We start from the raw sequence: 13,128 nt of genomic DNA, 5'->3' as shown, positions 1-13,128 counted from the left end.
ATATATATATATATATAACATATAGACACACAAGACACAATCAAACATACACACACATATACACAACACAATTTGTTTAACCATCCATATCGTGATGGACATTTGGGTTGTTTCTACCTTTTGGTTATTGTAAATGGTGCGGCTATGACTATATGTGTACAAATATTTGTTTGAGTACCAGTTTTCAGTTCTCTTGGGAATATAACTAGGAGTGGAATTGCTAGGTCATATGATAATTCTTTTTGAGGAAACACCAAACTATTCACAGCAGCTACAACATTTTGCATTCCCATCAGTAATGTATGAAGATCCCTACGTCCTCGCCAACACTTTTCGTTTGATTACAGCCACCATCGTGGATGTGAAGTGGTATCCCCTTATGGTTTTGATTTGCATTTCCCCAATAACTAATGATGTTGAGCATCTTTTCATGTGTGTATTGGCCATTTATATATCTTCTTAGGATGAATGCCAGTTTAAGTCACTTACCCAATTTTAATAGGGTTGTTTGTTTTTTGTTGTTGAGTTGTAAGAGTCTTTACACATTGTGAAACTGAGACCCTTATAAGATGTATGGTTCACAAATACTTTTTTTCCATTCCATGTGTTGTCACTTCAATTTCTTGGTAATATCTTTAGATGGACAAACTTTTTAATTTTGATAAAGTTCAGTTTAAGGTTTTTTCATCCTTTGTGTTTTTGGTGTCATGTCTAAGAATTGGTTGCCAAATTCAAGGACATACTCCATGTTACCTAAATCACAATTACTATCCATAGCAAGTTTACCCCTTCCCTAGGCCAAACAGACCGCCTTCAGCCAGACCCCTACCTAAGCATAAACCCTGAGAAGAATAAAAAAGTTTATATTGGACACGAAGGGCCAAGAGGGTCTCAGATTGGATAATCTCTGGTAAACTGGTGAAGCAGTTCCTACACTTACTAGAGTTACATGACAGCCAGTAGCACTGTTCTTCAGAAGCAGCCTTTCCTTCTGCACCTGCCTCTATATTCACTAGTGGCAGGAACCTGCCCCCGCATAGGGATACAGTGGTCATAAAACCAGGCCTTTTCTAGCAGACGATCACCCTTTAATCACATTAACTATGGATCAGTCTCCAAAAACTAAACAACACAGACTAGCTCTGTTGAATGTGGGTGTCTGAATTTCTCTTATCCCAGAAAGCAGTCATACATTAAAGTGACTCTCCTAGGAACTGACCAACTTGAGAGGAAGATTAAGTAAAGGGGCAATTACCTGCTTAACTATTAAAATTGGCCCAGTTTTGCTTAAAAGTCGCTTCTTTTCTACTTGTCTCCTGAGTCTGTTCATTTTCCTGTTACTGGAATGAACCTTCTCAGTCAGCGCATAATCTCATAAAACAAGCCTAAGGCTTTTATACTATTTGTGGGCACTGCCTGGTAGGAATCAGTTAATCATTCTCTATCAGCGTGGGTGGTAAATACTCTACAGTACTGACTAAGGCAAGGCACTGCGTGTTTACAGTCTGTCATAGCTGATTTAGTCAGGAGTTCTAATCTTCACCATTTCATCTTCCTGATATGGACTGTGTGCTTAAAGGCACTATTAATGAGAGGAGGCTAGCTATAGATTTCAGAGAGCAGAGCAAGCTTATTCCTTCGCTTACAGCATCTCTATTGGATATCATCACATTAATGAATGACATTCACAACAACATGGATAAGTGCTTTGGGTATGTAGACTTAGCTAACATGCTCTATTCAGTAAAAATTTTGGAAGAGAATCAACCACAATTTGCATTCACCTTTACTTGGTTGCTGCTATGGACGGAATGTTTGCGTCCCTCTCACAGATTCATATGTTGAAACCCTAATCCCCAATATGATGGTATGTGGAGATGGGGTCTTTGAGAGGTAATTAGGTTTAGATGAGGTTGTTAGGGTGTGTTTTGCTTATTTCAGGCTGCTATAACAAATTAACACAGACTAGGTGGCTCATAAAAAATGGGAATTTATTCCTCACAGTTCTAGGAGCTGGAAGTCTGACATCAGAGTGCCAACACAGTCATGTTCTGGTGAGGGCCCCCTTCTCTGTTGCAGACTGCCAACTTCTCAATGTGTCCTCACATGGTGGAGAACTTATTGTATCCTCCCATAGCAGAGAGAGAATCAAGCTCTCTTGGGACTTTTATAAGGGTCCTAACCCTTTTCCATTCCTCATCTATTCCTAATTACCTCGCAAATGCCCCACCTCCTAATATCATCACATTGGAAGGTAGCATTTCCACATACAAATTTTGGAAGCATTCGGTTCATAACATTACACTCCTGGCCTCCCCAAATTCATGTCCCTCCCACGTATGAAATACATTCATTTCTTCCCAACAGCCTCAAACTTCTTAACTTGTTCCAGAACTGACTCTAAAGTCTAAAGTTCAAAGTCTTGTCTAAGTATTATCTAAATCAAATACGGCTGAGATTTGAGGTTTGATTTATCCTGAGGTTCATAGCTATGACCCTGAAAACCAAACAAGTTATGTAATTCCAAAATACAATTTTCTTTTCCTCCACCTTTTTGTTTTATTCAGTGGGTTGTATCACAGCCACCCACACTGTTGGAGTGATTTTCTTTCCACAGTCTACCAATTCAAATGCTAATTATTTTTAAGAAACACAATCATAAACATGCCCAGAAACAATGTTTTACTAGCTATCTGGGCATCCCTTAGCCCAGTCAAGTTGGCATGTAAAATTAACCACCATAGGGTGGGGCCTTCTTGATAAGATTAGGTGTTCTCATAAGAAGAGACACCAGAGATCTTGCTCACTGTTTCTCTTTGCCTTGTGAGAACACAGCAAGAAAGTGACTGTTTGAGAGCAAGGAGCAAGCCCTCACCTGTAATGAAAGCAACTGGCACGTTGATTGTATACTTCCCAGACTCCAGAACTGTGAGAAAATACATTTGTTGTGTAAGCCACCCAGACTATGATATTTGTTATGGCAGCCTGAGAAGATAAAAACAGTTTCCTGTGGGGTACTTAAATAGCCCTGGTATCACACTTGGGCTTTAAAGACAGGAGCTAAATGTCCACCCCCCACTAACACCAGAAACTTGGCTTTGGCATTCAGTCAATGATATTCTCCTATACAGACCAGACCAAGAGTCTGTTCTATAAGCCATCACAACTGTTAGAAAACCTCTCAGTAAGAGGAAATGGGAAATTGCCCTACATAAGGCACAAGCCCCCTCCCAGACTCTTAAATTTTTTGACTACATTTGGAACTCAGAAGAGTAAAGTAATCTCAATTCAGAAAAAGACATGCTCCAAGTGCTCCAACCTCCCATACTGAGCACTTACTGAAACTGAAGCTCTTATTGGGACAGAGCTATTATCCTATGGACTGAGATAACTATTATGCCTTGGGTAATAGAAAAAGCTCCCTGTAAAATTAAACTGGCAACAGGGGCTGCCTTATTGAAAGGGAAATGTATCTACAAGGATTGAGATAAGGATATCTACAGGGTTGGCCTTACTGTAATGTCACAACTCCATGAGGAAATAGTCATATACCTTTCTATTTAGGTTAACTTTCCAAACTTCCAAAGTGCCGCCCTCTCTTACTCAATAGGGAGGATAGTCAACATTCTCAGAACAAGAAAAGCAATGGTATTTTTACTAATGGAGCAAGCATGGGGCATAAGGGAGGCAGACAATGGACAACCACAGACTATCAGTTCTGTTCAATCCCTCCAATATGCACATGGGGGATAGACCAAAGCATCTATGTTCAATACTTCTAGCAGTAGAATACATCCTTGATAAACATTTCCTGAGGTCCATAATTCCAACAGCTACTGGTAGGTAGCTAATGGTCTGACTACTTGGCCAGCACTTTGGCAAAATCAGGCCTGGGAAATGCAAGGCTGATACATTTGGAATAAAGAGATGTAGGGAAAAAATGGCCATATTCACTCCTTCTCTGCCAACGTTGGTGCACCATACCTTGGTTCATACAAAACAAGACACAGAAGAGGCATGATGCAATACCAAGGCTGATGAACTAAACAGACCACTGAAGTAGGTAAGTGTCTTGAAAGTAGAGGGTCCGCAGAACTTAGGGATAAGCTACACCACCTCTTCTATTGGTTGGTGCATAAGAGGTCAGGCACTAAACAGACCACTGAAGTAGGTAAGTGTCTTGAAAGTAGAGGGTCCGCAGAACTTAGGGATGAGCTACACCACCTCTTCTATTGGTTGGTGCATAAGAGGTCAGGCATTTTGACATATGTTGTAAAAACAATCATTAATAGAGGAATAGACCCAACAGAGAGACATTTCCACAAAGCCATTAAAGACTGTATCACTCGTTAGAGATTTAGATCTAGATCTAGATCTTGAGCGTACCACAAGTCAGAAGAAAGTTACAGAGAAGTACATCAGAACTGGAAAATCAGCTTCACTGGGCCTCTCTCTGCCATGAAATATGAATTAAGAATGGTAAATATCCACATAGGCCTTCTATTGGTTTACCATGCAAAGCACCAACTTATGGTAATGTTACTGAGGGGTTAGCAAAACAGCTTTCACAGCCTTTGGAATTGCCACAAAGCTCCCACTTCCCAACAAGGAGAACACAGCAATTAGTATCACAAAATGACATTGCTAGGTGGGCATTTTCTCCTACTATTATCCTTTGGCAGCAGTTATCATTGAAAGAAAAAAATGGGCTTTGAAAACAAAGGCTATTGAGAAAAGAACAATATTTCTCAGAGTAGTCAAAAATGCTGCCTATAATCCTGATTACATTACATTCACAATCTTATGGCATAACTACATAATATTTAAATTGACAAAAAATGAGACTACCAACTGCAAGGCTATGATTTCTGCTGGTGTACACTTCCACACCGACCACAGCAGAATTTCCAGTTTTCACAAACAGGAGAGCCCTGACATCTCTTAGGTACTATGCAGCCATAAAAAAGAATGAAATCTGGTTATTTGTGGCAACATGAATGGGCCTGGAGTACATTATGTTAAGTGAAATAAGCCAGGCACTGAAGGATAAATATCTCATATTCTCAGTCATATGTGTAAGATAAAAAAGTTGATCTGATACAAGCAGAGAGAAGGATAGTGGTTAATAGAGACTGGGAAGAGCAGGGGTTGGGGGAGAATAGGGACAGGTTGAATATCTCATATTCTCAGTCATATGTGTAAGATAAAAAAGTTGATCTGATACAAGCAGAGAGTAGGATAGTGGTTAATAGAGACTGGGAAGAGCAGGGGTTGGGGGAGAATAGGGACAGGTTGATCAAGGGATAAAAGATTACAACTAGATAGGAGGAATGAGGACTAGTGTTCTATAGCACTGTGGGTTGACTACGGTTAACAACAATTTATTATATGATTTCAAATAGCTAGAAGACAGGATTTTGAATGTTCTCAACACAAAGAAATGACAAATGTTTGAGATAATGGATATGCTAATTACCATGATTTGATCATTGCATGTTACATACATGTATATAAATGTCACATTGTACCTCACCAATATATGCAATACTATGTGTCAATTAAAATAAATTTTAAAAACAAAGAACCATTTGGAGGATTCACACTTTTGATTGCCAAAACTTACTATAAAGTTATAGTAATCAAAACAGTGTGGTACTGGCTTTAAAGGTAGATATATAGATCAATGAAATAGAATTGAAAGTCCAGAAATAAACCCATACATCTATGGCTAAATGATTTTCAACAAATGTGCCAAAACCATTTAATGAGAGAAAGGACAGTCTTTTCACCAATGGGTCTGAGGCAACTAGATATTCACATGCAAAGAATAAATTGGACACCTCGCTCACACCATATAAAAAATGCAAAATGGATCTAGGACCTAAATGGGAGTCAAACTTAAAAAAGAAAAAATGGGCATAATTCTCATAACTTTGGATTAGACAATGGTTTTCTTAAGTATGATAACAAAAGCACCAGCAACAAAAGAAAAATAATAGATAAAATGGATATCATCAAAATTAAAGATCTTTGATCATCAAAAGACATTATCAAGAAGTTGGAAAGACAACACAATAATGGGAAAAAAACTGGCCAATTATACATCAGATAAGGGTCTAGTATCCAGAATATATAAAGAACTTTTATAATTAAAAAATAAAAAGACAAATAACAGAATTTATAAATGGGCAAAGGATATGAATAGACATTTCTCCAAATAAATTGTACAATAGGCCAATAAGCACATGAAAAGATGCTTAATATGGTTAGTCTTTAAGGAAATGGGAAATGAAAACCACAATGGGAAATCACTTACCCACTAGGGTGGTCATAATCAAATAAAAAGAAAAAATGTTGGTGAGCATGTGGAGAAATTGCTCACACATTGCCAGTGAGAATGTAAAATATAGCACATAGGAAACAGGTTAGCAGCTCCTCAAAAAGTTAAACAGAATTGTCACATGACCCAGCAATTTGACTCTAACATATACCCAAGAGAACAGAAAACATATATTCATATAAAAATTGGTATATGGATGTTCATTGCAGCAGTATTCCTAATAGCCAAAAAGCAGAAACAGCCTGAATGTCCATCAGCTGCTGAAGAATGGATAAACAAAATGTGCTACCTACACATTGTGGAATATTACAGAGTCTTTAAAAAGAATGGAGTACTGGAACGTGCTACAAGTATAATGGACCTTGAAAACATTATACTGGATGAAAAAGCCAGACACAAAGGCCAAATATTGTATGATCCCATTTATATGAAGTGTTGATCACAGTCAATTCTATAGAGAGAGAAACCATACTAGTAATTGCTAGGGCTCGGTCATCAGAGGATGAGCAGTGATTGCTGAATGTTTACGGAGCTTCATTTTGCAGTAATGAAAATGTTCCAGAGTTAGATGGTAGTGATAGTTATACAACATTGTGGATGTTCTTTTTTTTTTTTTGTCTTTTGTCTTTTTCCGTGTCCGGCAACGGATCGCAACCCTCAGTGTTGCCCCCGTACCGGACCGGGGACCGGCAACGGGATCGCAACCCTCGGTGTTGCTCCCGCGCCTCGCTCAGCCAGTGAGCGGGAACCGGTCCGTATGTGGGATCCGAACCCTTGGGCGGGAGCGCCGCCGTGCTTCCCAAGCAGCGCACTATCCAGTGCACCACTGGGCCGGCCCTGTAACTACTTTTTTTTTTTTTTTGTCTTTTTTTTTTCCATGTCCGGCAACGGATCGCAACCCTCAGTGTCGCCCCCGTGCCGGACCGGGACCGTCAACGGGATCGCAACACTCGGAGCTGCTCCCGCGCCTCGCTCAGCCACTGAGCGGGAACCGGTCTGTATGTGGGATCCGAACCCTCGGGCGGGAGCGCCGCCGCGCTTCCCAAGCAGCGCACTATCCAGTGCGCCACCGGGCCGGCCCTGGATGTTCTAAAGAACCAATGAAATTGCATTTTAAAATGGTTAAAATAATGAATTTTATGTTATGTGAATTTTATCTTAATAAAAAAGGACAGAGATTATAATGAGCTGCCAGTTAAAATAGTTATATTGGCCTGCACATATATTTTTATATAAACCTCACTGTCCTTCAGTATTATGCCAAAAGTCTCAATATTTTCTATTGATAAGGCCTAAATTTATTTTAATTCAAGAAAATTAAAGGACTTGGTGGTCTTGCAATTATAAGGATGTTGAAAATAAACTGTTATTAATCTCCATATTATTTAACATCAAAAGGGAGAAGGAAATGCACACACAGAACTACAAGGGAAGGATTCTAAAACTTTATATGGATACATTCTAAGTAAGTGGTATAGATAATATTTTATCTTCTATTTTAGACAATACATTAGATCTTAGCATAAAAACTCCCTTTATTTCTAGGTTTTGCTTCATCTTACAATATTAACTGTCTTAATTACCATGCATTGTCATTTGTATTTTGGACACCTTTTGAACACTTTGTTATGAGTGATTCTATCATACAACACCTAAGTCTTATTCTCACTGTCTTGTCAATTTTCAGAGATGCATATGTAATTTAATTTTGTTTTATTTTATTTATTTCCCTATAGTACTATGCCCATTGGAATGGCTCAAATATCAAGAAAAATGTTATTGGTTCTCTGATGAGATGAAAAATTGGAGTGACAGTTATATGTATTGTTTGGGAAGAAAATCTCATCTATTAATAATACAGAACCAACTTGAAATGGTAATTGGTTCAACATCATGGTTATGGCATTAGCCTCTGTGCAGTTAAAAGTGGCTTTCCTCAAATACCTTTCCATTCTTGAGTGAAATTATCTTTATCTTTATAACTGAGTTTTGGTGGCACTCTTAAATTTTGTGCTCTAAGTGACTAACTTATTTCACCCATGCTAGAGCTAGCCCAAATATTTATATTCGATTTGCAATTGTGTGTGTATAATATATCTGTATCTATATATAATATGTGTGTGATTAAGATATGAATTGATTAGTATAAGAATCCTCATGCAGAGTCCTAGTTTTTCAATAAAATTCTAAATTTTTCTTAGTGTGTCTAAATTATTAAAATATTCTGTTTATTTAGTTACTCATCACCTACTTTTTAGGCTTTTATACAGAAAAACCTAAGACAATCAAACTACGTGTGGATTGGGCTTAACTTTACATCTTTGAAGAAGACATGGACTTGGGTGGATGGCTCTCCATTAGATCCGAAGATGTGAGTCTTTCCTACAAAGTAATCTGATTTATTGTCTATTGTAGAATATGTCTTCATAAGGCACCTCTTTGTCCACCAAATTCAACTCTGAAATAACTCTTGGTACTACAGAATTTGAAAGAATGAAAATTAACTTAATATTCACAGAAATAATGATGAGTATTTTGATTTGAGTTTCAAAGCAAAAGAATTTGAAAACAATATCATTGCTATTATTTAAAAATTACACTTTACATAGAAAGGTAGACTGAACCAAAGTTACCAATGCTTACTTTAGCAATCTTTAGTAATTAAAAAATGCAATATACAATTTCTTGTGTTTTATGATTATCATAATGTTAAAATGCAAACAATAAATACAAGACAGAACAAAATAATCCAAAATTCTTTCAACAGTTGCATGGGATTACTGATGATTTTTAAAACTTCATCAACATTCTTGTGTGCTTTATTCATTTTGTGATAAGATATTTAACTAGAAACACACATAGCAAAATAGGTAAATTCAAAATTTTACTATGTTACCAGGAAAACCAATAATCCCCAAAGATGTCCATATTCTAATCCCCAGTCCATGTGAATATGTTACCTTACATGGCAAAAGAAAATTTGCAAGTATGATTAAGAATTTTGAGATAGAAATATGCTGAATTATCTTGGTGGGCCCAATTAAATCACAAGAGTCCTTATAAGAGGGAGGAAGTAGGGTCAGAGTTGAGAAAGGAGACATGAAGACAAATGCGGAGATTCACGTGATGTGGCCACGAGCCAAGGAATTCAGGCAGCCTCTAGAAGATGCAGAAGATAAAAAGCAGATTCTCCCCTAGTGCATCCAGAAGGCTGTTCCACAGACACCTTGCCTGTAGCTCTCTAAGACTAATTTTGGACTTTTGATATCCAGAACTGTAAGATAATAAATTTGTGTCGTTTATGGCCGCTAAGTTTATGGTACTTATTTTTTACAGTAATGTAGGAAACTAATACTTTATGGTAACCAACTTAAAGATACCATCGTGTTACTTTTCCTTTATTCTTATTTCATTATTAAATAGTACTTATCTTCTATCTCACCATGCTAAGTCAGTCAATCTAAGGAAGTGAATTGTTTTAGTCCATTTTGTGTTGCTGTAACAGAAATATCTGAAACTGGGCGATATATAAGGAAAAGAGGTTTATTTGGCTTACGATTCTGGGACAGCTGTATCTGGCATGGGTCTCAGGCTGCTTCTACTCATGGCAGAAAGTGGCAGCAGCCGGCGGGTACAAGCAGATCACATGGCGAGAGGAAGCAAGAGAGAGGAAGCAAGAGAGAGGAAGCAAGAGAGAGGAAGCAAGAGAGAGGAAGCAAGAGAGAGGAAGCAAGAGAGAGGAAGCAAGAGAGAGGAAGCAAGAGAGAGGAAGCAAGAGAGAGGAAGCAAGAGAGAGGAAGCAAGAGAGAGGAAGCAAGAGAGAGGAAGCAAGAGAGAGGAAGCAAGAGAGAGAGAGAAGGTGCCAGGGTCTTTTAAACAACAATCTCTTGCAGGAACTAATAGAGCGAGAACTCACTCATTTATCCCCCCCTCCTCCAGGGAGAGCATTAATCCATTCATGAGGGATCCGACCCCATGACTCAATCAGTTTCCAGCACTGCCCCATTGGGGATCAAAATTCCACATGAGTTTTGGAGGGGACAGCACATCCAAACTGCATCATGAGTTAAAAACATTATTTGGAAGGAAGTAGAAAATTTTGAAGTAGGAAAGTATGAGTGTGTCATCTAAGGGTAGATTTGAGTCACTGCATATTACCCAGTCTATTTAGGAAGTTGCTAACTTTTTTATTAATTCAGTACTTGCTCCTATCAATTTGAAAACTCTGAAGATGGTGTGCACCATTTCCATGGTTCTTTTTTGAATATTTTCCACAGTTTATACAAAATCCTCACAGAATATATCACTAATACAACTGTATCATATGGATTATTTTATTATCATATTTGACATGTTGACTTATAGATAAATAATACAATAAATATGCAATTTTTTTAGGGCTTACATAGTTCAATTTGTGTATTAAGTTTTTTAGAAACATCAATTTATTTTAGCTCTATAACAATGTCATGAAGTAAATATTATCACCACCATTGTTCATTTAGATATGAGAATCCAAGAGAGATTAAGTAAACTGTGTAAACTTAAACATATTTTTTAATCTAATTGAACCTCATGGAACAATAGAAGAAATACTAGAACAGGAATATGGAGGCACATTTATTCTTATATCTGTCATTTGCAAACATACTCTCTTGGAACTATCTGTCAATAACAGATAAGGAAGCTAAGTTACAGAGATATTGTAATGGTTAATAAGTCAAGGTAATTGGAAATGTTTTGAAAGTTTTAATTAACTTTTTATTTAAGGGAGGGTATTAGCTGAAAACACAAATTAATGTCTTTAGCAAAAATAAATAACCATGTATCTATTCACTCTTTTGCAGATTCTTCATAAAGGGGCCAGCTAAGGAAAACAGCTGTGCTGCTACCAAGGAAAATAAAGTATATTCTGAAACCTGCAGCAGTGTTTTCAAATGGATTTGCCAATATTAGAATTTATTTTAATTGATAGTAGAACAATCGATAATCCAAGTTTTTAGTCTATTAGGTTCTAGTATTAATTTTCAGGTCCTAGCCTCAGAGTAACCCATGTTAACAACCTAAAATGTATCCTTCAAATTTTTGGTGATGATATAATCCAATGTGAGCCTATGTAATTATATCCAGGATTGCTATTCATTGTTTATTTTACACCAAATGTGATAAAATTACATCTGTTTCTCTGTACATTGCATTTTATAAATTCTTAATATTATTTTGGGTTAATTTTATATAGTTCTAAGGGTTGCATTATATTGTGCAGTTACTCATTTTTCCTGCTTTTATTGATGAGCATTAGCTTTGTTTCCAGGTTTTTGCTATTGTACGCTATGCTGCAATAAACATCCTGAGTAGTTTCTTAAACAGTAGTATCATTTATTTCTATGATAAAACCCTAAAACTAGAAATTCTGAGTAAAAGTGTTAAATGTGTTGTTCGCTTAAGATTTTATCGGATTTTTATGTGTTACACTTTTTCTCCTGAATTTAGAAACGCACACACTTTATAAGAAGATAGGTACAGAGGAAAGAACATATTTTTTTCTGGAACCTCTTGAGAATTAGTTGCCACATTGATGCATTTCATCACAAAATTTCTTGTAATTGGATACTTTTTTGTGTGTTACCTACAAAAATAAAAATACCTTTTTTCTATTTAACCACATTACTATGATCAAAATCAGCAAATTCACATCAACACAAAACTATCTTATAATTCTCAGACTTCCTTCAAGTTATGCCAGTTGTCAAAATATTGTTCTTTAGAGTAAAAGGATCCAGGTCAGAATCAATTTCTACATTTAGCTACTATATCTCTTTAGTTTCCTTCAGTCAGGAAGAATTCCTCAGCCGTCCTTAACATTCGTGACCTCAACACTTGAACACTACCGATTGGTTATTTTGTGAAATGTTCTTTAATTTGAATCTGTGTGATTGCTTCTCATGGTTAAATTCCAGGTATGCCTCCTGGGCAGGAACGGCCTAAAAGTGATGCAGCGAAGCTTTGTTCTCACTGCGTTCTTCCAGGTGGGACACAATTTCGTTTGTTCTGTTATTGATGATATTTCTTTCATTCAGATGACTAATGTGGTGTGTTTGCCTGATTTCACCATAAAGTTACTTTCCCTTTTGTAATTAATTAGTATCTTGTAGGAAGTTAACAAGATGGCTTTAATATTTACCTCAATTTGACTAAACTCTAGATAGGTTTCTTCTACTCTATGGCCCCTGACCTCACTTTTCTTAGAGCATTTACTTTAAAACACTTGTAACTATAAATTCTTTCTCTGCCTCCTTGAGATATAAATCTTTTTACAAGCCTCTACAGGTTTCACATCCCAGGAATTTCTCTCTCAAGGACTTGGGAGTCGTCCATTGGAAATGTCATCAAGGATGACAGAGGCCTACCTCCTACTCGCCGTGGGAGGGTAGGATTCTACATTCAGTGGGATGACCTGCTCCACCTTGTAAACTGCCTCCTGTTATGAGATCTGAGAGAGTTTTATTTTCCTTGGGTAAAGCCAATTGGCAAACTCAGATGGTATCTAATCTCTCCCTCACCCCATCTTTTTAAACCCCTCCCATCCTTCGTTTTGGCAGATTTTAGTTCAGATTGAGCTCTGGCTTCTCTCCCTTATTGCAGTAGCCTTGAAGAAAATGTTACTGGCCTGCGTAACATTGTTCAACGCAGTTTTTGCTTTAACAAGAGGTACTTTTAGAGATTTTCTCATTTACTATCAAAATTTTAATTTATTTATTTTGTATTTATATCTTTGTGGACTCCCA

The 13,128-nt window shown here is 37.2% G+C and overlaps 1 protein-coding gene across 2 annotated transcripts in view; it reads left to right on the top strand.

Moving 5' to 3' along the window:
- The window catches only part of KLRF1 (killer cell lectin-like receptor subfamily F, member 1), a 20,680-nt gene extending 9,384 nt beyond the window's left edge, over window positions 1–11,296 (top strand). For both annotated transcript variants that reach the window (XM_008578073.1, XM_008578072.1), the window contains 3 exons: window positions 8,077–8,216; window positions 8,599–8,711; window positions 11,188–11,296. In XM_008578073.1, the coding sequence (XP_008576295.1) occupies window positions 8,077–8,216; window positions 8,599–8,711; window positions 11,188–11,296 (362 nt within the window). The remainder of the gene's footprint in view (window positions 1–8,076; window positions 8,217–8,598; window positions 8,712–11,187) is intronic.
- The last annotated feature ends 1,832 nt before the right edge of the window (window positions 11,297–13,128 follow it).

Source organism: Galeopterus variegatus, unplaced genomic scaffold, assembly GCF_000696425.1.
Source record: "Galeopterus variegatus unplaced genomic scaffold, G_variegatus-3.0.2 Scaffold1626, whole genome shotgun sequence".
In the NCBI taxonomy this organism is placed as follows: Eukaryota; Metazoa; Chordata; class Mammalia; order Dermoptera; family Cynocephalidae; genus Galeopterus; species Galeopterus variegatus.
Note: the sequence above shows the minus strand (reverse complement) of the source record. Positions and strands in the feature narration are given on the sequence as shown.